The sequence below is a fragment of the Rhinatrema bivittatum genome, chromosome 2, assembly GCF_901001135.1.
Source record: "Rhinatrema bivittatum chromosome 2, aRhiBiv1.1, whole genome shotgun sequence".
Lineage (NCBI taxonomy): Eukaryota > Metazoa > Chordata > Amphibia > Gymnophiona > Rhinatrematidae > Rhinatrema > Rhinatrema bivittatum.
The window spans coordinates 336,120,422-336,146,632 of record NC_042616.1 but is presented as its reverse complement, the minus strand read 5'-3'; the positions used below and the strand labels follow the sequence as shown (position 1 = coordinate 336,146,632).

General features: G+C 42.6%; 1 protein-coding gene across 14 annotated transcripts in view; it reads right to left on the bottom strand.

Moving 5' to 3' along the window:
- The window catches only part of LRRFIP2 (LRR binding FLII interacting protein 2), a 360,344-nt gene that overhangs the window by 185,878 nt on the left and 148,255 nt on the right, over nt 1-26,211 (bottom strand). For 8 of the 14 annotated variants that reach the window (XM_029589814.1, XM_029589817.1, XM_029589816.1 and 5 more), the window contains 2 exons: nt 25,145-25,258; nt 18,917-18,961 (listed from right to left, as the gene is read on the bottom strand). In XM_029589814.1, the coding sequence (XP_029445674.1) occupies nt 18,917-18,961; nt 25,145-25,258 (159 nt within the window). The remainder of the gene's footprint in view (nt 1-18,916; nt 18,962-25,144; nt 25,259-26,211) is intronic. The other 6 variants (XM_029589821.1, XM_029589824.1, XM_029589825.1 and 3 more) reach the window with 1 other exon arrangement.

Genomic DNA, 26,211 nt, shown 5'->3' with positions numbered 1-26,211 from the left:
TTGGCGTGCAGTCGCAGAGTGCTGAGACTGCAGCTGGTGAGCAAGAGACATGAGAGTTAGTGCTCGTTGTCGAGGCAGGAAAGCCTTTGCCTGCAAGGTGTCCAAGTCTGCCCCAATGAATGACAAGGTTTGAGATGGGACTAAGCAGGATTTGTCGTAATTGATGAGAAATCTTAATGAAATTAGAGTGTGTAAGGTTAGATTGAGGGACGACAGAGCAGCTTGCTGAGTGGGAGCCCTGATTAACCAATCATCCAGGTAGGGGTAGATGTGAACACCTTGGGTTCTGAGGAAGGCTGTGACGACTACGAGGCATTTTGTAAAGACTTGTGGCGCAGACACTAGGCTGAATGGAAGCACGTGATATTGATAGTGCTTGGGGCCTACTAGAAACCTCAGGTATTTGCGATGAGATGGCGTTATCACAATATGAGTGTATGCGTCCTGGAGGTCCAGAGAGCAGAGCCAGTCTCCTCTTTGTAAAAGAGGTAGAAGCGAGCCTAAGGTGACCATCTTGAACTTTTCTCACTGGAGGTAGGTACTTGTTGAGGGCCCGTAGATCCAGAATAGGACGAACGACTCCCGAGTTTTTGGGTATTAGAAAGTACCGGGAATAGAACCCTAGGCCATGCTGAGAGTATGGTACGGGTTCTATTGCTTGGGACTGGAGAAGGAGGGAGACCTCCTGATCCAAAAGAATGGAGTGATCGGATGTTCTCTACCTCGGTAGAGGTGGGGAGTCTGGAGGCACAGAGAGAAAGCGCAGATGGTAACCCTGAGCAATTATTGCCAATACCCATTGGTCTGAGGTGATTGAGTGCCATATGGTGTGGAAGTGGCACAAATCGACCTCCCACTGGTATGTGAGGCAATGGAATCTGGCTGCTGCTCTCTAGTTGGAAGTCAAAAACCGGAAGCAGGTCCTGGTTGAGGAGCTGCTTGTGGCTTTGTTTACGTGTTTGACGAGACTGCGGTTTTTGATAAGGTCTCGTGGCACGGGATCTGGGGGCAGGTAGGACTTCTTCGGGCGGACGAAGGACTTTTTAGAGTCCTTCCTGAAGGGCTGTTTTGAAGAGAAGTCAGAAGGCATCAGAGAGAGCTGTCTTAGGGTCTCATGATGGTCCGTCTGTTGAATCTGTTCGCCAAACAGATTATCTCTGACACAAGGCAGGTCGGATAACCTGTCTTGTACTTCCGGGCGAAGGTCAGAAGACTTGAGCCAGGCCCACCTTCGCCGAAATAGCAGCTGCAGAGACTCTAGCAGAAGTATCAAAGATGTCATAAGATGTTCTGATCTCATGTTTGCCTGCCTCAAAACCCTTGTTTACTAGGGTTTGTAATTGTTCTTGAAATTGCTGAGGCAGGGAATCCGAGAAGTCCTGTATCTGCTTAAAAATGACCCTATTATATTGTGTCATATAAAGTTGATAGGCGGCAATCTGGGAGATGAGCATGGACCCTTGGAAGACTCTGCGACCGATGGCATCTAGGAACTTCTGTTCCTTGCCAGGCGGAACAGAAGAGTGAGGCTTCAACCTTTTTACTCTCTTCTGTGTAGACTTCACCACTACAGAGTGGTGATCTAACTGATTTCTGAAAGCCTGGAGCTGACTCCACCAAATAGGTACTGTCAGCTTTCCTGTGGACTGGAGAAATGGAGCCAGGATGTTCCCAGTTCTTCTTCAGGAGATCCAGAAGAACCTGGTGGATAGGGATAGAGGTGATTACTTTAGGGGCATCCAGGAATTGGAGCAAATCATCCTGTTCAGTCTGTAATTGGAAGGGAACCAATTCAGACATTTCCTTCACAAAATTTATAAAGGAGAGGTCCTCTGGAGGAGAACACTTCCTACTTTCAGTGGGTGAAGGTGGTGAAGGTAAATCGGTGTCTTGAGAGGAATCTGATACTTCACACATCCAGCAGAGCTCTCTGCTTCAACGGCAGGGGAGAAGAAAAGAGGGTTCGCACTCACAAAGCGGGGAGTAGCTGGCTTGTTACGGCGGTTATTACCCCAAACCAAATGTGCCTGATACTTCACTTTCGATGCACATCCAGCATGGGTCTCTGCTTCAACGGCATGGGAGAAGACTTATACGTCACGCATATCCAGCATAGCTCCCTGCTTCAACGGCAGGGGAGAAGAAAAACAACCAATAAGGGCTAATAACATAGTCTGGGTAAAACAAATAAGCATGGGTGCAGCTTGCTTATTGCGGCGGCTACTACACCTAACGAATCAAGCTAGATATTTCACTTGGATGCAGCTCCATCACTGCTCTCTACATTAAAGGTGGGGGTGGAAGGGAAATAGAACCAAGAGCTAAGAGAAACAGATAAGTATGAGAGAAAATATGTGTGAAGCTTGCTGGGCAGACTAGATGGGCCATTTGGTCTTCTTCTGCCGTCATTTCTATGTTTCTATGTTTCTATATATTTGTTCAGGTGTCGGAGGGATCAGCACCTGTCCCTCTAGGAACTAGAGGGGGACGGGACGGTGGGATACCTGAAGGTCCTGTTCTAGGCTCTGAAAGAATCGTAGGAATTATCGGAGGCACCGATGAAGGCATCGAAGGTACCAGCACAGGCATAGAGGGCATCGATGGATGGCTCAGTGGCGCAGATGGACGTATCGGCACCTATGGTTGGATCGGTGGCGAGGGACGTATTGGCATCGATGGCTGAGTCAGAACTCCCGATGGAGGGATGCGGAACGTTGTTTTTCCTCCTGATGACACTAAGTGGGGAGGGCACTGCAGCTATCGGAGACCCGGGATCCATCGGTGGGAAAGCAGCCATGAGCGCTTCCATCCTGGACAGCAGCGGTGTAGGAATCGGGTCGATGATCGGTTCCACAATCTGTGCCGGTGTCGGAGGAACCTGAAGTCTTTGCATCGCCTTGTCGATGGCCTCCTGAACCAGCCAGTCCAGTTCTTCTCGGAGACCTGGAGCAAGCAGCCCCGGCTCCAGAACAGAAGAGGGAGGCAGAGGCATAGCCGGAGGAATCACCATTAAAGGAGGAGTCGCGGCTCCCGATCCCCTGTCTGGTGAGGGTTGCCTCTGTGACCCGGTCGCAGAAACGGTCGGTGCCTTTCCTGGATGGGATTTCTTCGACAGCAGCTCGGGCGATGGCAAGGTCGATGATTTCACTCCCTTGATGGTCTGAGACTTACAGTGTCGATGGCGGTTTGTCCCTGCGATCCCCTCTGTCCTGAGGGGGAGTAGAAGGTGTCGATGGCCGGGAAGTTGTCAATGCCGGGCGGTTGCTAGTGGTCAATGCTGGCGCGAAGTTGACGGTGCCGGCTCTGACGTCGTCGGTGCAATGGACGGAGTCGGGGTTTGAGCACAGAAGAGTAGTTCCATCTTCTCCATTCTGGCCTTGCGATCTTTTGGTGTCATTAGGGCACATTTGGTGCAGGTCAAGACATTGTCCTCGCGTCCTAGACACATTACACAGACTTTATGGGGGTCTGTGATAGACATTGTGCGGGTACAGTCCGGGCACCGTTGGAACCCCATCGCCATGAAAAAAAATTGAGCCGCGGTACGGTCGATGGCCAGTAGGCTGCGAGGGCCAAACTAGATGGTAATTGACGGAAAATGGGTAAAAACTTACTGGAGTACTGGGGTCTGAAAAAAGTTAGAGGAGGGACCCCTGTGGGGCAAATTAACTTTTAGTAATTCCATGAGGAAAATTCCTGTCAGGAATCTCTGCAGAGCTCCTTTACCGCGAGGCTACTGCTGCGTGGAAAAAAAAGAAGACTGGAGGGGGACCCCTGCTGGCTGCAGGGTTAGTGCCATGCTGGGCATGCCCAGTAGTGGCCAGTCAAAGTTCTGGAAACTTTGACTGAAGTTTTCCGTGATTGGGCTCCATCCTGATGATGTCACCCATATGTGAGGACTACCATCCTGCTTGTCCTATGAGAAAAGGTTATACTGTAAGGATGGTCTGCATTTGTCCTTGGCTGGAAAGAAGATGCTGAGTGAGAAATTCATAGCATATACTACATTTGTGGCAGGAGGTTGTCAATGAAATTGCCATGTCACCCCCAAGCAATACGGGAATTGGAAGAAGAAAACAACAAAGTCAATCAGCTCAAAATAGCAGAAATGATGACTAAGAAGAGCAGCAATCGTAGGGAGATGAGTTGAAAAGCTATGACCACAACTGCTCGTAGTCTGGGCAATAAAATCCCACCTTAATGATGGAAGCGGACTTGGACATAGTTGGAAACAGGATGCTGGGCTTGATGGACCCTCGGTCTGACCCAGTTTGGCATGTTCTTATGTTCTAGGATTTTCATTTGTGAATACTGAACTGAAATATGTTTATTTCTGCAATGTCTTCATCTCTCTTCACACATTTATTTATTTATTTAGGGCTTTTTTATACCGACACTCATGATACCAATCATATCGTATCGGTTTACAATAAACAGTGGTGCAATAACATTAACAGTATGCATTAACATTAACAGTGAACCGTAGGCGACGAAAGAAAAAGTGAGAGAAAGTTACAATAAAACAGGGGCACTTGAACTGGGAGGAGGAAAAGCCAGAGGTATGGCTAACATAGAAATAAATAATAATAAGTCTCAGAAATAAATAATATCTTGACATCTACTTAGGACTATAATAATCGCTTGTACTCAGGATTGAATGTTATCAAATATATACACGATATCTTATACCTAGGGCTGTGGCATACCATATGATTTCTGACTAAATAGTATTTGTTCATAACAATCAGGACTGATTAATGCAACGTGTAACGTCAGAAGCCATGTCGGGGATGGGGAACGTCGTTTGGCGGACCAAGGTGAGTTGTAACAGCAGGGGATGTCATAGATCAGGGAAGGCTTGTAGAAACAGCCAAGTCTTGAGTTTCTTTTTTGAATATCAGCGTGCAAGGTTCTTGTCTAAGGTCTGGGGGCATGTTATTCCAAATGGTTGGCGCTGCTGCTGAGAAGGCTCGATCTTTAGTGGATGAGAGGTGTGTGCATTTAGCTGGGGGGGGGGGGGGGTGTAGCGTACCTTTGTATGCTTCTCTGATGGGTCTAGAAGAGAAGTGTAACGTGAGAGGGTTGTGTAAATCGATGGGTGTTCTGTTGTAGATAGCTTTATGGATGATGGTGAGACACTTGTGTAGAATTCTGAAGTTTACTGGGAGCCAATGTAGGTTTTTCAGGATAGGTGTGATGTGGTCTCTTCTGTTGGAATTTGTTAAAATTCTGGCAGCCGGATTTTGTAGCATCTGAAGCGGTTTGGTGGTGGAAGCGGGAAGGCCTAGCAGAATGGAATTGCAGTAGTCTAATTTGGAGAATATAATGGCTTGGAGAACCGATCTGAAGTCTTGAAAATACAGTAGCGGTTTGAGTCTTTTTAGTACCTGAAGTTTGAAGAAGCAGTCTTTGGTTGTGTTGGTGATGAACTTTTTTAGATTTAGCTGGTTATCAATTATAACTCCGAGGTCTCTTGCTTGGTTGACCAGGGTGTTGGAATGACTTGTGAGTAGGCTATCTTTGTGGTTGAGAGATATGAGGAGCATTTCTGTCTTGGACGTGTTGAGCACAAGGTTTAAGGAAGTAAGGAGGTTGTTGATTGCTTGGAGGCAGTTGTCCCAGAATTTCAGTGTTTTTGTAAGGGATTCGGTTATAGGGATCAGGATTTGGACATCGTCGGCGTAAAGATAGTGTTTGAGTTTGAGATTTGTAAGCAGCTGGCAAAGGGGAAGAAGGTATAGGTTGAATAGTGTAGGGGACAGAGAAGAGCCCTGAGGGACACCTCTTGTAGTGTTGATGAGCGGAGATTCCTTGTTGTTGATCTTTACCTTATAGCCTCTGTTTGTGAGAAAGGAGTCGAACCATTTGAACGCCGTACCTGTTATCCCGATGTCCGAAAGTAGTTTAAGTAGAGTGGAATGATTCACCGTGTCGAATGCTGCCGAGATGTCAAGGAATATTAGCAGGAAGGAGTGCCCAGAGTCCATACCCATGATGAGATGATCTGTGAGGGAGATGGAGGGATTCGGTGTTTAGAGCTTTGCGAAATCCATATTGCGATGAATGGAGAATGTTGTGGTCTTCCAGATATTCTGAAAATTGGGTGTTGACTATTTTTTCTATGATCTTTGCTAGAAAAGGTAGGTTGGAAATAGGTCGGAGGTTGTTGGGTTCTCTAGGATCTAGATTTGCTTTCTTAAGAAGGGGTTTGAGGGTGGCAATTTTTAGGATATCCAGGAAGATTCTTTGTGATAGTGAACAGTTTATGATGTCGGCTAGGTACTTGGAGATGCAGTCTGGCACCGATAGAAGAAGCTTGGTTGGGATTTGGTCCAGTGGGTGGTATGAAGGTTTCATTTTCTGAGTGTTTCGATTTCCAGGGAGGAGGTGGGTTCAAATGAATCCAGTGAGGGTCCGGAATTTGAGGGGGGGTGGGGTGGGCCTGGAGATGTGAGTGGAGGTAGAATTGACAGGCAGGCCTGTTAGTAAATTAGAGATTTTGCTGTGGAAAAAAATTGCCAATTCATTTGCCTTTGCTTGTGCTTGTTCGTCTGGGATGCATGGGGTAGTGGTTTTAGTGAGCTCTGATACATAGGAGAAAAGAGCCTTAGGATCAAAGATGAGGTCATGTATTCTGTGACCGTAGAAATCATTTTTTGCTCGGTGAGTGGCGTTTCTGTAACTGTGTAAGGTCGATTTGTAAGCATTTAGTGTGCTCGGGCATGGGGTATTGCGCCATTTGTTTTCTCTTTGTCTGAGGTTTCGCTTAAGTTCTCTGAGTTCGTCAGAGAACCATGGTTGTTTCCTGTTAGGCGTTTGTTTGATTCTTCTGGTTGTCTGAGGGCATACTTTGTTTGCAATTGATTCTGTGATACTAATCCATGAGTGGAGTGCCGAGTTGGGGTCGGAGACTTCTATATTGTGGAGTTCTTTTGTTAGGTGTTCGCTGAGGACTTCTGATGAGCAGGATCTCCTGTACTGAATTGTTGATTGAGTGGGTTGAGTTTTCGGGTTTTCCCTGCTTGTGAGGGAGATGGTAATCAGGGAGTGGTCGGACCAGGGAACTGGAGTGCATTTCGGAGGGGTAGAAGGTGAAAAACTGGAGTTGATGAAGATCAGGTCAAGAGTATGCCCTGCTTTGTGGGTGGGTTTGTTGATGATTTGTGTGAAGCCCATAGCCTTGAGAGAGGTGAGGAATGCTTCACAGTTAGTTGAGAGCGGGGTTGAATCGACATGGAGGTTGAAGTCCCCTAATATCAATGCGGGGGCATCTAGGTTGATATATTTGGCTATGGTTTCACATGGATCTTGTCACCTTTCCACTTTCTTTCTCTGATATATCTGAAAAATGTTTTGTCACCTTGCTTTACCTCTTTGGCAATCCTTTCCTTTGCTTGATCTTTTGCTTTCCTAATTCCTTTTGATCACTCCCTCAGTTTTTCTAAGGACTTGCAGTTTGTAGAAACAATCCTTTGTGGTGGTGTTTACAAATTTTTTTAAGTTAAGCTGGTTGTCAAGGGTGACTCCTAGATCTCTCACAAAGAGATTGATTTAATTTTGGGATGGATGATAGGGGGGTGACAGACGGGTTGAGAAGCTAGTTGTTGTCATCTTGTGTGATGATTAGGGTCTCTGTCTTGTTGTTGTGAAGGACTAGGTTGATGCTGGAGAGCAGTTGATTGATCAAATGCAGGCAGTTGTTCCAGTGTGTCAGTTTTGTGTAAAGATTCTGTGATCGGGATGAGAATTTGAACGTCGTCCGCGTAGAGATAACGAGTGAGCAGATGGCAGAGCGGGAGAAGGTAAATGTTGAAAAGGGTCGGTGAGAGTGAGGAGCCTTGGGGGACTCCCAGGTTGTAGAGGATCGGATGTGATTCTTTGTTGTTTATCTTTACCTTGAATCGTCTGTTAGACAGGAAGGACTTGAACCAGCTGAGGACCGTTCCCTTGATGCCTATGACTGCAAGACGTTCTAATAGTGTTGAATGGTTTACAGTGTCGAAAGCCACAGAGAGATCAAGAAGAACCAGGAGATAGGGTTGTTTTTTATCCAGGTTTGTTAGTATGGTGTCCGTAAGAGATATAAGGAGGGATTCTGTGCTTAACGACTTGCGAAAGCCGAACTGTGATGATGCGAGAATGGTATTTTCTTCCAAGTAATCAGATAGTTGCTTGCTGACTAACTTTTCCATAAGTTTAGCAATCAGGGAGGTTAGCTATTGGGCGGAAGTTAGCTGGGTCAGTTGGCAACAGATTAGGTTTTTTTTTAGTAAAGGTTTTAGAATTGCTAGCTTAAGCTGGTCAGGGACTAGACCTTGAGTTAGCGAGCAATTGCCTGCAATTGGCTTTGAGATGGTATTCCTTATGGAAATGAGCAGGTTGGTCGGAATAGTATCCGATGGATGAGATGAGGGTTTCAGTTTCTTGAGAATATTTTCTATCTCAAGCGCTGATGTGGTCTCGAAGAACTCGAAACTCATGTTTTGTTGAGGTAAGGTAGAGAGAGGGAGAGGGGGAATGGGATTGGATGTCAAGAGGGGGGGTGGGGGTCGGTCAAGTTGGTGATTTTTTTCTTGAAGTAATCTGCTAATTCTATGGCTTTGTTGAGTGCTTGGTCGTCTGGAATAGTGGGAGGGGAAGGTTTAGTGAGTGCTGAGACGTAAGAGAAAAGTGCTCTCGAATCGAAGATGAAATGGTGGATTTTTTTTGAGAAGAAGTCTTTCTTTATTCTAAGTATAGCATTCTTGTAGGCATTGAGGAGGGATTTGTATATAGCTAGAGTTGTGGTGGATGGGTTTTTTCGCCAACTGTATTCTTTACTTCTTAGCTCTTGTTTGAGGGCCTTCAGTTCTGGGGTGAACCAGGGTTTCCTGTTGTCTGGTGAGGGTTGTAGAATTTTTGTGGTGGACAGGAAGGTTCAGTCCGCAATTTTTTTTTTTGTGATATTGATCCAGGAGGTGGCTGCACTTGCATCAGAAAGATCGAGTTGTGTTAATTCTTTAGAGAGTTGTTTGCTGAGGAGGTCTGTGGAGCACGGTTTCCTGAATTGTATTGTGGTTTTCGGGAAAGATTGGGGAGGGTGCTCTTTGATCTCGAGCATCATGTTGATGATCTGGTGATCAGTCCAAGGGACCGGCGAGCATGTGGGAGTGGTGGGGAGAGTGATGAATTTATTGATGAAAATAAGGTCCAGAGTGTGGCCTGCTTTATGAGTTGGGCTTTTAATAATTTGTGTGAATCCCATGTAACTGAGTGAAGAAAGTAATGCAATGCAGTTCGGGGATTGTGGTGAAGCGTCAACATGCATGTTGAAGTCTCCCATTATTATAGCAGGTTTGTCAGGATTGATATATTTGGCAGCGAACTCAATGATGGGTGAGGGATCCGATTCTAGGGTTCCTGGCGGGGCATAGATTAGACCAATTTGTAGGTGATCGGATTTGAAGAAGGAGAGTTCGAGGTTGGTTGTTGTATTAGATTGTTGTATGGTTAGGCCTAGTCCTTTTTTGCAGCTAATAGATGCCTTCCACCCCTTTATTTTGAGTCTGGGGATTGAGAAAAGGTCATAAAGCTGGGTGGGAAGTTGATTCGTTAGTACTGTATCTGTGGGTTTCAGCCATGTTTCTGAGATTGCACAGATATCTGGCTTGATTTCTGTAAGACAGTCATTTAGGATGTGTGTTTTTTTCATAAGAGATCCACGGGCGATCCGGGTAACTATAGACCAGTGAGCCTAACTTCAATGCCAGGAAAAATAGTGGAAACTATTCTCAAGATCTAAATCGTAGAGCATATAGAAAGACATGATTTAATGGAACACAGTCAACATGGATTTACCCAAGGGAAGTCTTGCCTAACAAATCTGCTTCATTTTTTGAAGGGGTTAATAAACATGTGGATAAAGGTGAACCAGTAGATGTAGTGTATTAATATATCTCAGCATCCTTATTTTATGTGCTCTATTGTAAACCGTTGTGACTGATCCTTCTTAACGACGGAAAGATTTAAATAAGTAAATAAATAAATAAATGTGGATAAAGGTGAACCGGTAGATGTAGTGTATTTGGATTTTCAGAAAGCTTTCAACAAAGTCCCTCATTAGAGGCTTCTACGAAAACTAAAAAGTCATGGGATAGGAGGCGATGTCCTTTCATGGATTACAAACTGGTTAAAAGACAGGAAACAGTGTAGGATTAAATGGTCAGTTTTCTCAGTGGAAAAGGGTAAACAGTGGAGTGCCTCAGGGATCTGTATTTGGACCGGTGCTTTTCAATATATATATAAATGATCTGGAAAGGAATACGACGAGTGAGGTATTCAAATTTGCGGATGATACAAAATTATTCAGAGTAGTTAAATCACAAGCAGACTGTGATACATTACAGGAGGACCTTGCAAGACTGGAAGATTGAAAATGAGAACTGTACGATTATGATGTATCAATAGACTATTATTTCATGCATCATAAATACAAGCTGAACCAAGGAAAATCTTTTTGTGAAAATATCAAGAATGTGATACCTCATATAACAATTGAGCTTCTCAATATTTATCAGAGAATGCTCACAACAAATGTGTCAAACATACATACAGTTAACCAGTATATTAAAAAACTGGTTTAACGCAATTGGCCTTATTTATTATCATTGGTATCCACATTCTATGTTTTGCATTTTTTTCATTTTTATATGGTGTTATTTATAGAGACAAGACACTTATCGTTTTGCGTAACGTAAGTGGTGACAGCTTTTTTCCAACACCGGCCTGACCCGACACGATCCATGTTTCGTGGGCTTCTTCAGGGGTACAACATTGTTACGGTTTATTTCTAAAGTCTGTCCCATAGCATAACGCTATAGCATGATCTCAGCTTTACTGAAAGCTGGAAGATTGGGCATCCAAATGGCAGATGAAATTTAATGTGGACAAGTGCAAGGTGTTGCATATAGGTAAAAATAACCCTTGCTGTAGTTACACGATATTAGGTTCCATATTAGGTTCCATATTAGGTTCCATATTCCATCATCCACAACTTCAAAAGACCCTCAGCAAAAAAACAAGCCTTACAACACTCTTTACAAAAAAGACTCATCCCTATCGTCATCTCACCTTTAAACCAACTACTGGGCCTCTCACTGTTCACCTTATCACTGCTGAACGCACAGTCTTTGACTAAGAAAACTCATCTGCTCCATGACTATCTGCTGGAAACAAACACAGACTTATTCGCAATCACAGAAACCTGGTTAAAACCAGAAGACATCGCTACAATCAACCAACTCCCCACTCACTCGTACAACATATTCTCTATCCCCAGACTCAAAAAACGAGGAGGAGGTCTTCTTCTTGCAGCAAAAAAAACATTAGGAATGTCACTACAAACATCAATATCTTCACATTCTCTAGAATTCGCCGTATTTAAATCCTCTCACCTTCAAATCGGGCTTACATACGCCACCTCAGGATACCTTGAAACCGATCCATCACCTTTGATTGAAATTATAGTAAAGCACATCAACGCCGACACACCAGCGATACTCTTGGGGGACTTCAACCTCCATGTGGATGTATCTCCCCTTTCTCACAGTTGTGAAACTTTCCTAAACACACTAAACTTCATGGGTTTCAAACAAATAATTAAGGAACCCACCCACAAAGCTGGTCATACGCTGGACCTCATTTTCATTAACCAGGAACTTACTCCTTCCTCCCACCCTACATGCCTTCCAGTTCCTTGGTCAGACCATAAGCTGATTAACACCGCACTAAAGATAAAGCTTCCTACCCCCCTTGAAAAGCAGAATAACACAATCCAATTCAAGAAAATGTGCAGCCAGGAAATTCTCAGCAACAGCCTATCAGATGAACTTAACCAACTGGACCTCACGAACGCGGACTCAGCCATATCGTCCTGGAACAACATTACCAAAAAAGTGGCCGATACTACATGCCCAACTATCACCAAAGCCCATCAAGCAAACAAGGACAACAGAAAACCTTGGTACACCCCAAAACTAAAATCCATAAAACAGGATCTCAGAAAAAAAGAACAACATTGGCGCAAAAACCCAACATATGCCAACATCACGGCATTCAAAACCACGATGCACCATTACAGAATATCCATCCTCCAAGCAAAAAGAGACTTTTACTCACAAAAAATCCACCACTTCATTTTCGACCCGAGAGCGCTTTTTTCCTTGGTCTCATCCCTCACTAAACCCCCATCGACATCCATACCAGACGATAAAGCAGCAAGCAAAGCAGAAGAACTGGCAACCTACTTCAAAAACAAGATCCCAAACCTACTAACGCAATCCAATAATAATAATAATATTAATTATACTACACCAGTAATACCTCGAGCTGCTGTCCCATCACAAAAGGCTAGCCTTAGGGAATTCGAACCGACCTCATCCTTAGAGGTCGAAAATATCCTAAAAAAGCTCAAACCTTCTTCACACCCTCAGGATACCATACCCACCAATCTCCTCATCTCTTGTGCTGAAACCATTTCCAAACCCATCGCACAAATCATCAATTGCTCCTTCTCTCAAGGGCTTGTACCCAACCCACTAAAAATGGCAATCATAAAACCACTAATAAAAAAACCTAATCTTTCTCCAGAAAACCCGGCTAATTTTCGTCCAATAGCTAATCTACCGTTCATCGCAAAAATCTTGGAACGAGTTGCAAATAAACAACAGAATACCTAAATGACCACAACATTCTTTCCCCATCGCAGTTCGGCTTCCGCCAATCTCGAAGCATTGAAACTCTACTAATCTCACTAACGGACTCTATTTTACTGAATCTTGAAAACAGACATCCCTGTCTCCTCATCCTCCTAGATCTAACAGCAGCATTTGACACGGTCAATCATAACACATTAATAGATCGTCTGTCAGACATAGGTATTAGAGATGAGGCCCTCAACTGGTTCAAATCATTCCTACAGAACAGACAGTATAAGGTCAAGGTCAACAAGGAAGAATCTCAACCAGTCACCTGCAACTTAGGAGTCCCACAAGGATCGTCACTCTCTCCAACATTATTCAATATTTACCTCCTACCACTCTGCCAGCTCCTCATCAACCTAAATCTCATCCACTACTTATACGCAGACGATGTTCAGATACTGATTCCAATTACGGAATCTCTCCAAAAAACTCTGGACTTCTGGAACTCTTGCCAACAAGCCATCAACAACTTACTCACTAGCCTCAACCTGATCCTTAATCAAAACAAAACAGAATATCTCCTCATCTCCCAAAATGGAACCAACACACTTCCAAGTACCATCATGTCTACCCAATTAACAATGACCCCACAAGTCAGAAATCTAGGAATTATACTGGACAATCAAATGAATTACAGATCACTCATAAATAACATCGTAAAGGACGGATTCTTCAAATTACAAGTCCTAAAAAGACTGAGACCTCTCCTACATTTTAAAGACTTCCGATTAGTTCTACAAGCAATCATTCTCACGAAAATAGACTACTGCAACTCACTTCTACTGGGTCTACCTGCAAACGCCATAAAACCGCTACAGATGCTGCAAAACGCTGCAGCGAGGATCTTAACCAAGTCCAACAAAAGAGACCACATCTCACCCATCTTAAAAAGCCTACACTGGCTTCCCTTCAAATTCAGAATACTTTTCAAAGTGCTCTCAGTAACCCACAAGGCACTACACAACCTGGCACCACTCGAGCTCAAATTCCCTCTCCAACTCCACACCTCTACCAGACCAGTGAGACAAGCCTACAAAAACAACCTTCAAATTCCACCGATGAAGTCAGCATTAAGCAAAAGAGCTTTCTCCACAGCAGGTCCTAAAATCTGGAACACTCTCCCGTCAGATCTCAGATCAGTGCAATGCTCCACTACATTTAAAAAACGACTCAAGACTTGGTTATTCAACCAAGCTTTCCCTTAACATCAACTTGCGGAATATCCCTGCCAATGATCCCCTCCGTGGGAACACGCTAGAGAACTATATAGACCTTCTCTAGAAATCACATATTCTTTGGCAGTCTAATTATCTAACAACATTATAATACCACCTGTTTAGCTAGACTACATTAGGCACCGTACCTATTAATTATGTTATTAACCCCATATATCTTAACCCAAGTTAATTCGACCTGTTCATTGTAAGACATTTACTTGTCATTGTTATTGTTGAGAATGTAAACCGAATTGATCAATAATTCTGTTATTGGAAAGTCGGTATAGAAAAATGCTAAATAAATAAATAAATAAATATTAGGAGCTATCACCCAGGAAAAAGATCTAGGCATCATAGTGGATAATACTTTAAAATCGTTGGCTCAATGTACTGCAGCAGTCAAAAAAGCAAACAATGTTAGGAATTATTAGGAAGGGAATGGTTAATAAAACGGAAAATGTCAATGCCTCTATATCGCTCCATGGTGAGAGCACACCTTGAATACTGTGTACAATTCTGGTCGCCGCATCTCAAAAAAGATATAGTTGCGATGGAGAAGGTACAGAGAAGGGCAACCAAAATGATAAAGGGGATGGAAAGCTCCCCTATGAGGAAAGGATGAAGAGGTTAGGGATGTTCAGCTTGGAGAAGAGACGGCTGAGGGGGGATATGATAGAGGTCTTTAAGATCATGAGAGTTCTTGAATGAGTAGATGTGAATCGGTTATTTACACTTTCAGATAATAGAAAGACTAGGGGGCATTCCTTGACGTTAGCAAGTAGCACATTTAAGACTAATCGGAGAAAATTCTTTTTCACTCAATGCACAATAAAGCTCTGGAATTTGTTGCCAGAGGATGTGGTTAGTGCAGTTAGTTTAGCTGGATTCAAAAAAGGTTTGGACAAGTTCTTGGAGAAGTCCATTAATGGCTATTAATCAAGTTTACTTTTAGGAAATAGCCACTGCTATTAAACTGCATCAGTAGCATGGGATCTTCTTAGTGTTTGGATAATTGCCAGGTTCTTGTGGCCTGGTTTGGCCTCTGTTAGAAACATGATGCTGGGCTTGATGGACCCTTGGTCTGACCCAGCATGGCAATTTCTTAGGTTCTTATTAGGAAAACAGAACAAGCCAAGCTGCTATAGATCCCTACCAAGAAAAAGCTCGCAGAACATCTTAGTTGGGTCACACACGCAGAACACAGACAGACCCTCACCAAATACAGAATAAAGTGACCATAAAGCTAATGTTTTTGTTTTTGCTTTGTTTTAGTGCATACAGAGTTTGGCTTCTTGCTGTTTCCAGTTCAGTTTTTGTCTCCACATTTCTCTTTATACATTCCCTGAGAAATATAAAATAGAAATAGAAAATTCTATCCATGGAATTGGGGACAAAAGGGTATCTCTCTGGAGATAGAGAACCAGATACCCTGGAAAAAAGGGGTTGAAGAGTGCTCTCCTTGTCCTAGCTGTCACTTGATCTAAAAGCTGTTGTGTCCTCTGGCCAGGCATTGGGAATCGAACTCTTCTGAAACCAGAATGCATTCTTCTGGAGGATGTTCTGAACTTTGTAATAGCTATGTCAGGAGATGTGTTGAAATAGAGGGTAGCACCAAGCAATGGGATCTGGTGTCTCTAGAGAAAGACCTTGTTCCAGAAGTCTCAATGGAAAAAGAGCACTCTAAGTAGGAGGAGGTAAATGCAATGTTTGCCTCCACACCTCCAGTTCTCCCAAATGCAAAGGGACTGGAGATTTAAGATAGTTGAGTGTGTAGCACCAAGGGCTAATGTATCGACAGTGTCAATCACACTCTAAGGCTCAAGGGTTCCTCTGCCTGATGCAATGACTGTGTTGAGAGAGGGAGTATCACTTATGTTGGGCTTGATGCGCTGGTGAATGGTGTGATCGACAGAGTTGCGGGTGCTGAGGCTTGAAGCTGCTTCCACAGCCTACTCAAGGAGCACCTGCCCAACTTGAAATCAGACAGTCAGAAGAGACTCTGCACTAGGAGAAGGAACTGCTGAGGTTCTTTAAAAACTTACACAGCTCCATCTTGCAGGCCAACTGCAGTGGTAGCAGTTAGGTGCATCAAAGTAATGCCTGAGACACTGGTAACAAATGTTATGGCCATCAGTGATAAGCATCTTCTTTCCACACACATGCAGTCCTTGAAGCCACTAAAGAGTGGCCTTCTGAGTGTGTGACTTTTTTTTTTTTTTTTTTTTAGGTAGCAGCTGTAACTGTAGGTGCTGCTTGGAGGCTGCTGAGGTAGCAAGGTAAAATTTCTAAGAAAAAATACAAAAAATAAAAATATTGAAAAATTAAGATATAATCAAAGGAAAACAGAGAAGGATACATGTTCATGTTGTAGCTCAGATGAAATGATTGAAGGCCCTCATGAGAACTCCCACACATGATCAGTAGAGCAAAGGCTCTATAGCAGAGCTTTCCAAACTGTGTGTCGGGACACGTTAGTGTGTCCCCTGCAGTGTGCAGGTGTGTCGCGCAAGCCCGGTCAACTGATGCGAGTTTGGGCTTTTTTTTTTTCCTAGAGATTCACTTTTTTTTTTCAGTTTATGGGTTGCTTATTATTGGGTGATTTTTGCTGTCAATCGCGTTTTTTGGGGGGCTTGGTGGGTGGAACGAGCCCAGCCATCCTTGCATTGGCTGCTGCTGCCGATGAGGCCTGGCCATGAGGAGTACTGACTGCAAGCAGCAGTGTCTGGTGATCATGGAAGGGAGTGAAGCACTTAACTGGCAACAATCAAAAAGACGAGGTACATGAGTGTGGGGGCCAGACATGTGCTGGGGGGAGAGAGATGAGTGAGTGGGGGGAAAACGTGCTGGGCGGACAGACATGTGCTTGAGGGGGAGAGATATGAGTGTGTGGGGGCCAGACATGTGCTGGGGGGAGGAGAGAGATGAGTGTGTGGGGGACAGACAATTTGTTTTATTATTGTTTCTCATAAATTATAACAATAACATGAATCTTGGAATATATATTTTTAATATAAATTTAAGGTTTTCATGAGATAGGTTGTGTCGTGAAACATTTTATTTATGTATATATTTATTTATTTATTTATTTAATAACTTTTCTATACCGGCATTAGTAGGAGACATCATGCCGGTTCACATGACAACAAAAGAATGGAAAATACATTATAACAGGGCGGTGGGTGGGGAATATAACAACAACAGAGAAGGCAAGAAGATATAGGTCTGAGCAACTGGTTAACAGAAGCTAGGTAATACAATTCAACAGGTTATAAATTAGAGATGTACTGAATGGGAAGCAGCACCAGTGGAGTATTTACAAAGGATCCGGGACGATCTGGGGGCGAGCATTTGGGGCAGAGGTAGGGAGGGGAGAGGGGCTTAGTCTGGGAAGGCTTGCTGGAACTAGGAAACATACATAAATTGTCGAAATATGTTTCGTTTGTTTAACCTCTGGTTTACTAGTAGACTGAATTACCGTGTCGTGAAATTATGTTTGTCTAAAAAGTGTGTCACCAACATGAAAAGTTTGGAAAGCTCTGCTCTATAGGCTAAGAGAGAAGGGTCTGTTCAGTGCTGTCAGATGAGGTCACCCACATATCATGGCTAATTCAGTTCTGCTTGCTGATGGAGAATGGCTTTCATACCCATATTCATTTCTATTATTAGCAGCAATGAGTAAAACCTTCAATGCAGCAAAAGAAAGTCTATCTGAATAAACTAGTAAAACAACCTAAAGAAAAAAAAATTGAAGTGAAAAATGCTAAACTGGCAGGAGCGTGGTAACATTCCTCAACAAATGGCAGACAAAATCACAACTGAACAGCTAGACCTCTATCATGTGGGTTACCTACTATGTATGCACAAATGTTTTTCATGAAAGCTCTGGACATTGCTCTGATACACATACACACAATACACATACAGTATACACAAACCTTTCTAAGCGCTTCTAATCATGGGGCAGTTTCCAGAGGAACAGAGGCAGGTCTTAAAGCAATGGTTCTTATATTTTGATAGTCAGTTCACACTTGGTAACTCCCCTCCATTTATTAAACTTTCTCCCCACGCTTCCCTCCTGGCTTGTGCCTCTCACCTTTCTTCTTCCCTCTTTTCATCTTTCTTCCCTCATGCATTTCATTCTCCCTTCTGCTCCCCCTGTCTCGGTCCCCTCTGCCCCCACCTAGCAGCAGCAACAGGACTGCAGCACTGCTTTAATGTGCAACTTGACTAACATTTGGTGCTAGCAGGTTTCATACCAGCATAGGACCTGCCAGCACCATGGTACATGAAAAACATGGGTTGAAGTCCTGTCAACAACTGAGGAGATGGAAAAGCTATGCACTGATTGTAGACAAAAAGGGAGAGGCAAGTGGTGTGGTGATTTACCAAGGGGTTTAGGGCAAGAGGATAAGAGTATTGAGGAGATGGACTGGGGCATGGATGGGGAAGGGAAAGGCCACAGAGGTGAGCTAGCCAGATGCAATATTCTGACTAGAGTATAAAGTACATGAAGCTCTGCCCTTCAGAAAAGAAGAGATGGGGCACAGATAAAAAAAAAGATAAAGCAGCTTTCTCTTCCAGCAGTCCAGGCCCCACTTAAATTTCCCTTTTCTCAGACATTGTTAAACTTATCTTCTCCTCTTCCTTTGGCACAGCAGTGGCATGGGCTGAAGACAGATCTATGAAGATGAGTCCAAACTGCTCCACAAGCAAAATCAGCAGCTACCTTAGGGGTGGTGTGGGGTTCATCTTGTACTTTCCCATGAACTTTCTGCTTTCTCCCAAGTTTGAAAATCATGAAAGATATTTATATACTAACAAAAATTATATTTCAATTTATATATCTGAATACTTATTACTGCCTAGTGCAAATATTTAAATTTATGCTACCTATAAATAAGTAATTACTTTTACTCAAATACATTTTTAATGATTTGTTAAAAGAAAGATTTCACTCACCTTAGTGTAAACTTCAGTGTACTGCTTATCACTCTTCTCATCCAACTGAAAAAGAAAATAAATGTAAGAAATTGCTAATATACTTCAGAATCTGAAGAACTGGGTCACTGTTCCAAATATCGGCCTCAGTTCCAAATATTGAAATTTTAATTTTATAAAGGACTACTAATGGCATTCAAAGAACATTTCTTTATATCCCAAGCCAATTTTTCACAACTTTCCAAAATCATAGCTGATACTCAAGTGCTCTAGGACAGAGGATAGCAATAATCAGAAAATTGTTTCATGGAAGCTGTAGTTGCTTACTAGTAAAAGGTGTTCTCTAAAGACAGCAGTTCACCAGTCACACAAGTGATAAGGTGACAGTGCTCTGCACCCAAAAGATGTAAACTATCACAGCTTTCTGAAAAAGCAACTGCCTTTCACAGTAAACGCATTGCGGATCTCAAGCTGCAGCGGGCCCTATGGATCCCCTCAGTTCTATGTATATAGCTTTGTAGGGGGAGGTGGGAAGTAGTTAATGACTGGTGAACTGCTGTCTTCAGAGTATACCTGTTACAGATAAGTAACTACACTTTCTCTTAAGATAAGCAGAATTAAAGTCACAGAAGTAGGACTTTTAAGTGTGGTCTTCAACAAAGGGGCAGAAAAACCAACACCACTGCCAATAGGTAGGAAGTAATTTTGTTGGAGGGAGTAATTTTAGCAGGGCAACCCAAAGTCAAATTGGAATGGGATAGCCACCAACTCAGGGAGTGTGAGTTTTTCCATTAACCTTGTGTGACAAATTCGATAGGACTTTTGGGTTCACTGAGCTTGTCTCATACGTAAACATACCTAGGACATCATATTAATTGTAGAAGCCACTAGACCCAATATTCTCACCATGAACAAAGCAGATATCTGCTGGCTCTGAATTATTCCTACCACAACTATTATGTCACTGGCCCTATTGGTGGGGACAAAAGCTGTAATCTGAGCTGTATCTAGAAAAACTCCTATAAATTTGAATTCAAGTGTTAAGAGTCAGATTCAATTTGGGGTAATTAATGACTCCTAATGACTGCAGCTTCTGGATGGTGATTTGCATGGATTTAGCTACTTTTCTCTGAGATATGTGCTTCATTAGCCAGCCGAAGTGAGAAAACACAAGAACCCCTGGTGTGCACAGAAATATGGAGACAGCAAGAAATTTTCTGAATACCCACAGTGCCAAGGCTATGCCAAGAGGTAGTATGTAGTATTAGAGGCAATACTGTTTCCATTATTACAAATCTAATATACATCCATATAGAAGTACATCCCAGATCTAAAGAACATAACCAATCTCCTTGTTTAAAAGGTACTGTTTACATTAGAGCACAGGGTAAACATCTTGCACCATTCCCCCTGAGAATTTGCTCAAGGCCCATTGGTCTAGGATAATTCACACTTCTGTCTTTTTGGGCATCAGATAGGACTTGGAGTAATATCCAAGTTGGCCTGCAACAGGAAGAAGATCTCCAAAATTTATCATGCGCTGGTGATGCTCCCTTGGGCAGGGGATTTGGAGGAGTTCTTAACAGATGTGTGGCACCCCTATCGGGTCTAGCCACTAGATGCCACTATCCCTGTCCTTAGAACACACTTAGAAAGGAAGCCATCCATACCCTTCAGACCTGCCCCACCTGGAGATTCTGATTGGATGATTAAGTGCTATTTAGCTCAGCTACTTTAACACTCGGGGTTCAGTTAGAGAGAGCAGCTGCAGAGGCAACATGTATTTTTTCACACTCTGGTAGGGCCTCCAACCTTGCCCAAAGGAATTTTATTTTAGAAGAAACACCTCACTATGCACTCCCTGCCAGAGGGTCCTTCTTATAATTTACAGTGAGAGACTTTTAAGCCTGATAACCCTTTGGGGCAAGGGGCTCTCTTCAGGGGACCAAAGACCTGTAGCCTACTCTACTCACTAGGTAGGCAAGCACCAGTGATGGATCCTGTTGCGAGAGACTGAGGGCAGAAAAGCTATCCAGATTAAGACAAAGTATTTCTGGACTAAAGAGTAGTGAGTTTTTGGAGTCCCCTTCTCCACTGGGACTGCAGTGTTGTGAATAGCCTGGTCCCCAGATTTCACTACCAGATGCATCATCTAAAGTAACAGATAAGGAGAATGAACAACTGAATCCAAGGAAGAGTGAGGAAACAGGACAGGCTGGGTGTCCATGGGAAAGATCTCTAAAAAGGTAGGATTTTTGCAAAGCAAAGGGGACCCTTCCACTAGGATTCCCACAGCACAGTCGCTGGGAGACTAAGTGCATTTAAAATCACCATGGGCTTTACCCAGATCTGTAATAAGGACACCTACCTACACAGAAAAAACTAACTACAGTCAGGCATACACTCATCAATTTGGACAAATGGACTTTGATTTTAAGAATCAGTAAACTTTAACACCCAGACCTGATCCTGTCTGAGTTCTTACAGGCCCTCTCACCTCATGGGAAGCGCTTAAAGTTCCACACACACACACTGGTGACCTTCTTTCATCATCTGGACCATAAGCGAGAGCTTCACCCCCATAAAGAGAGTCCCCCAGGGATTAAGAGTCAGCATGTGAGTGAATAGCTAGCCAGAGCAGCCTCTGAAGATATTAAGACTGTGTGCTCCTAGAAGTACCTCTCCTAAAAAAGGGGGGTTTACAGATGTAATCTTAGCCTTCCTTCATAACTCAAAAGACCCAACTGTCTGAGGATACAATGAGCCAATTGTTTATGAAAAAAAACTCTCCTCATAGGGTGATCTTTTGAACAAGACACTGACTCTGGATATTTACTCTGGGTCCAGTCAAAATCCCAACCCTTATTTAGGGGCTTAGCATAACTTTGGTCATAGTATAGAGGTTTTGTGCTCTGCAGTCTAGGATAAGTCCTGGGATTTTTTATTTTTAATTATTATTTATTCTTATTTATTTAATTTTAGGAAAAACTGCTTTCTAGGCAGCCCACTGTGAAATTTTCGAGATGTCAAAGGTGATTCAGAGATGGCAATGGCTAGATCTCAGGCATAGAATGGTAGTATTTCATGAGCTACATCGCCACCTTGATGTTTGTCCAAAGAGATTTCAGCTATTGCATAGCATATCCACAAGTATTTACTGCATACCCTCAAGAAAGCCCAAGGCCCACGCTCATCTTTTGTGGATGTCAATAGCCATGGCAGAGGTTCTCAATGCCCTATCAAAAGCATCAAAAGGCATGCAAACAGAACTCTGTTTCCCTTTAGGGAGAAACTCTGAACTTCTTAGCCCCTCCTAGGATTGCATGCAAGTATTGTATATTGCAGATCTGGTATGAAGCTATTCAGAGTTGGTAATGGTTTTTCACAAAAAGGTACAGAGACTTACATTCAAAATGTACATAAGCATGGGTTCTAGATTTCTTAGCCCTTTCTAGGGTAGACTGACTACCACACTATGACATGTAGCAGGGGCTTTTTTGAATCCCTCAGTGGCTTGTACACATTTTATCTGTCTTATTACCAACAAGTATGATGTAATGGAGTTTCCTACTTTCTCTTCCATGCATCCTGAAAGAGTAGATAGATGGACACAAATCAATTCTTTAAGGGCATCCAGGTATTCAAGAAGGTAAAAAAAAGAGGGATCGTGGGCTCACCCTCAATCTTCAAATCAAATAAGACAGCCTGAGTCATCCTCTGTACAAATCAAGAAAGTATAGGTTTTCAGATAAAGACCTATTCCTAGTATGTACCAATAGAGACCTGCCTTTTTTTTTTTTTTTTTTTTTTTAAGGGGGGGGGGGGAGAAGAGACTGTCAATGGCCCTTAAAGCTGTGCCTCAGGATTTCTCCAACCATGAAACCTCTAAGAATTTTGATGCCAAACATATCTCAGAATGTATCATCTTGGAGGCTAAAATTGCTGTGCTCTAAAACTCAGTATTGGGGGTTTCAGGGCCAAACAAGAACAAGAGGGCAAGAGAAGCTTTCCGCTCAACTCATGCTTGATGTAGACAGTGCCAAGGCAAGCACAGTGTGCGATGGAGAAGGTACAGAGAAGGGCGACCAAAATGATAAGTGGAATGGAACAGCTCCCCTATGAGGAAAGACTAAAGAGGTTAGGACTTTTCAGCATGGAGAAGAGACGGCTGAGGGGGGATATGATAGAGGTGTTTAAAATCATGAGAGGTTTAGAACAGGTAGATGTGAATCGGCTATTTACTCTTTTGGATAATAGAAAGACTAGGGGGCACTCCATGAAGTTAGCATGTGGCACATTTAAAACTAATCGGAGAAAGTTCTTTTTCAGTCAACGCACAATTAAACTCTGGAATTTGTTGCCGGAGGATGTGGTTATGCGGTTAGTGTAGCTGTGTTTAAAAAAAGGATTGGATGGGTTCTTGGAGAAGTCCATTACCTGCTATTAATTAAGTTGACTTAGAAAATAGCCACTGCTATTACCAGCAACAGTAACATGGGATAGATTTAGTTTTTGGGTACTTGCCAGGTTCTTATGGCCTGGATTGGCCACTGTTGGAAACAGGATGCTGGGCTTGATGGACCCTTGGTCTGACCCAGTGTGGCGTGTTCTTATGTTCTTAATATGCTCAACTCTAAACAGGAGGTTGCTTGATGTACACCCAATGAAATTGAGGTGCTCAATGCCAGGATCTCTGAGTGACTGATTGCTTCACAATGTGTGGACGACAGCACCAAGGTCTGCATCACAGGGGACTGGATATCTTCCACAGGCCTGATTGTCTTGAAGGTCCCTCACTGAACCTCTAGAGACATTTTTAAAAATGTATTTGTGAGTTAAGTCTATAACCAATCAAAACAACCTGAAGCTGCAGGCTTGATTGTCAAGAGATTAAGGAAAATAGACAAGGCAAAATAAAATGACAAAGGTTTCCACTTGATAGAAGACAGTCCTAAGAAATTAAACATTTTACTGGGCAGTCTTTGGCACAGCTGCACAGAGGAACTAATTTTTCATTGTGTCTGTAGGTTTAAGTAACCTAGAGAAAAATTAAAAACCTAACCAAGGCAACTACTAGTTTAGGTAGTAGAACCCAGGAAGAAATATGAAAGAATTTCCTCTAAAGAAATAAACTGTTGGGCCATAGAAGTATGTCAGATGGTCTTTGCATACATTACCCACCTGATTTAAGAAACTGCTTTTTTTTTTTTTTTTTTTTTTTTTAAGAAACCAAAACCATACTACAGGAAGATTGCCAAATAGTATAACAAATCAATGGTTACAGTCTGAGAAATGCTAGGGTGCATAGGAAAAGAATATAATCAGGAGATAAAAAGATGCTACAAAGCCCCTGTACAATCATTGGCAAGACGTCAGCTGCGGTATTATTGCCAAAATAATCTAGACACAGTAAAGAATATCTAGAGAACTACCAAAATGGTGCAGTCTGTGCAATATAAGCTACATGAAATAAGACTTAATGATTTAAATATGTACCCTACAGCAGCAATTCCCCAAAACCCCAAATGAGCAAATCACACAATCACGAGAGAGCCACTCATCTCGAGGACATGTCCTATCCTCCCCTCCAGTCCTCAGCTCCAACTTGCAACAATAGTCAGTATGGGGGCCTATGACCTAGCAAGGGTGGTCAATTAGCTCCAGATTCATCTGACAGGTTATGCAAAACTGCTGGTCTTAAGTTATTATCGGACACAAAAATGTGAACTGATGATCAAGCTGCTGTTTTGTATTTCAGCTACTTATAAAATTTAAATTTTGTTCAAGTAGATCATTATCACATATGGTCTATGTCAAGGAAGCAGCATGGTGTATCAAATGTTTTTAAACTATTATACCAATGCCAAGACATTTTACATTCAGAATAAACTATAAAGATAGTACCAATTCCAAATTAGCACCAGATGTACTAAAGGGTTTTTATTTTATGTCAACAGGAAAAATAGCTAGTACAGACACTTAATGGACATATTTTCTCTAAATCGTCAATAGTCATTTCAGAAAATTTGTATATCAAGACTAGTTTCTGTTGAATATATTTTAATAACAAATCTCTTTTTTCATTAAACTTTAGAAACAAATTCACATCTTCCCCCTCCTCCCCCCAAAAAGTGTGTTTTTCAAGGGTCTTACTTTGGTTAGTTGCTTACAGTATTTAAAAAGAACCAACAAAAAATTAGGTCAAAATTAGTCACTGCCATGTGGCACAATACCATGCAATAAACTCACACTATTTAAGTCTGGTATATTGATATCATCCACATCAGACACAATACTTCCCCTGCGGTTGGAACGACTAAAATAATCAGCTGCAGATTCAGTTGGATCAGAAAAATCGGAGGACTACAAAGTTAGGTAAAAAGAAAGAATAAGGCAGAAAGGAGACTAACATTCAGAATTAATGACGGAAAATCAAAACTTTGCAACAGAAGAACACACCTTTGACTAATGACTGCTTTTGAAGACTATGTAACATATCCATATTATGGTACTGTACTGGATATCCCATTCCCCTTACTCATCTGATGGCTATCCAGGATAAACTAAAGCACGCATACTGGCTGAAGTCTGGAAAGGATGCCTTTTCCAAAACTAAAAATTTTATTTGCTATTTCTTGGCATTAGGATCCAATTCCTGAACGTAGTTGCTTTACTTCTTCCCCATCTCATGTCAATGCCCAAGCATCTCAGTTCACGTTGAATAGCAATGTTTTTTAACTTGTGAGTTTTAGTTTACTGTAACAATAATTCTAACAGTGCATTTATTAACTTCTCAAAAGGATAACAATGAAAATTTAATCAGTACAGAAAATGAAGAAAGGACGGTAGGTAAAATAATAGATTCACCAATAAATGTTCTAGCTAAAAGAGGGAAAGTTGTTTCCTGTAAGAAATGTTCTCCAAGGACAGCAGGATATTAATCCTCACAACTAGGGCGATGTCATCCAACGGAGATGGGTCAGTATAGTCACACTTCATAGCTTCTAGAAGCTTTTGCTGTGTTGTCCTGCATCATGGATGATGCACAGGGTCCAATTTAGTTCTCAGTATAGCTAACAGAGAAACCAACAATTTCAAGGGGAGGCAGATGAGCTCTGTGAACCTCTGAGAATGCTTGTTACCAGGCAAGCAACTGCTACTTTTTCTGAGAACAGGATGTTAAGTCCTCTCAGCTATAGAATTTCTAGCTACAACATTGGCTGCATGGACAGAACCATCCTATTACTAAAAACTTTGTATTAGGTAGATAGGTCACTAAGTCCTGAAAGCTCACTGACCTGTGTGCCAAAGTGACC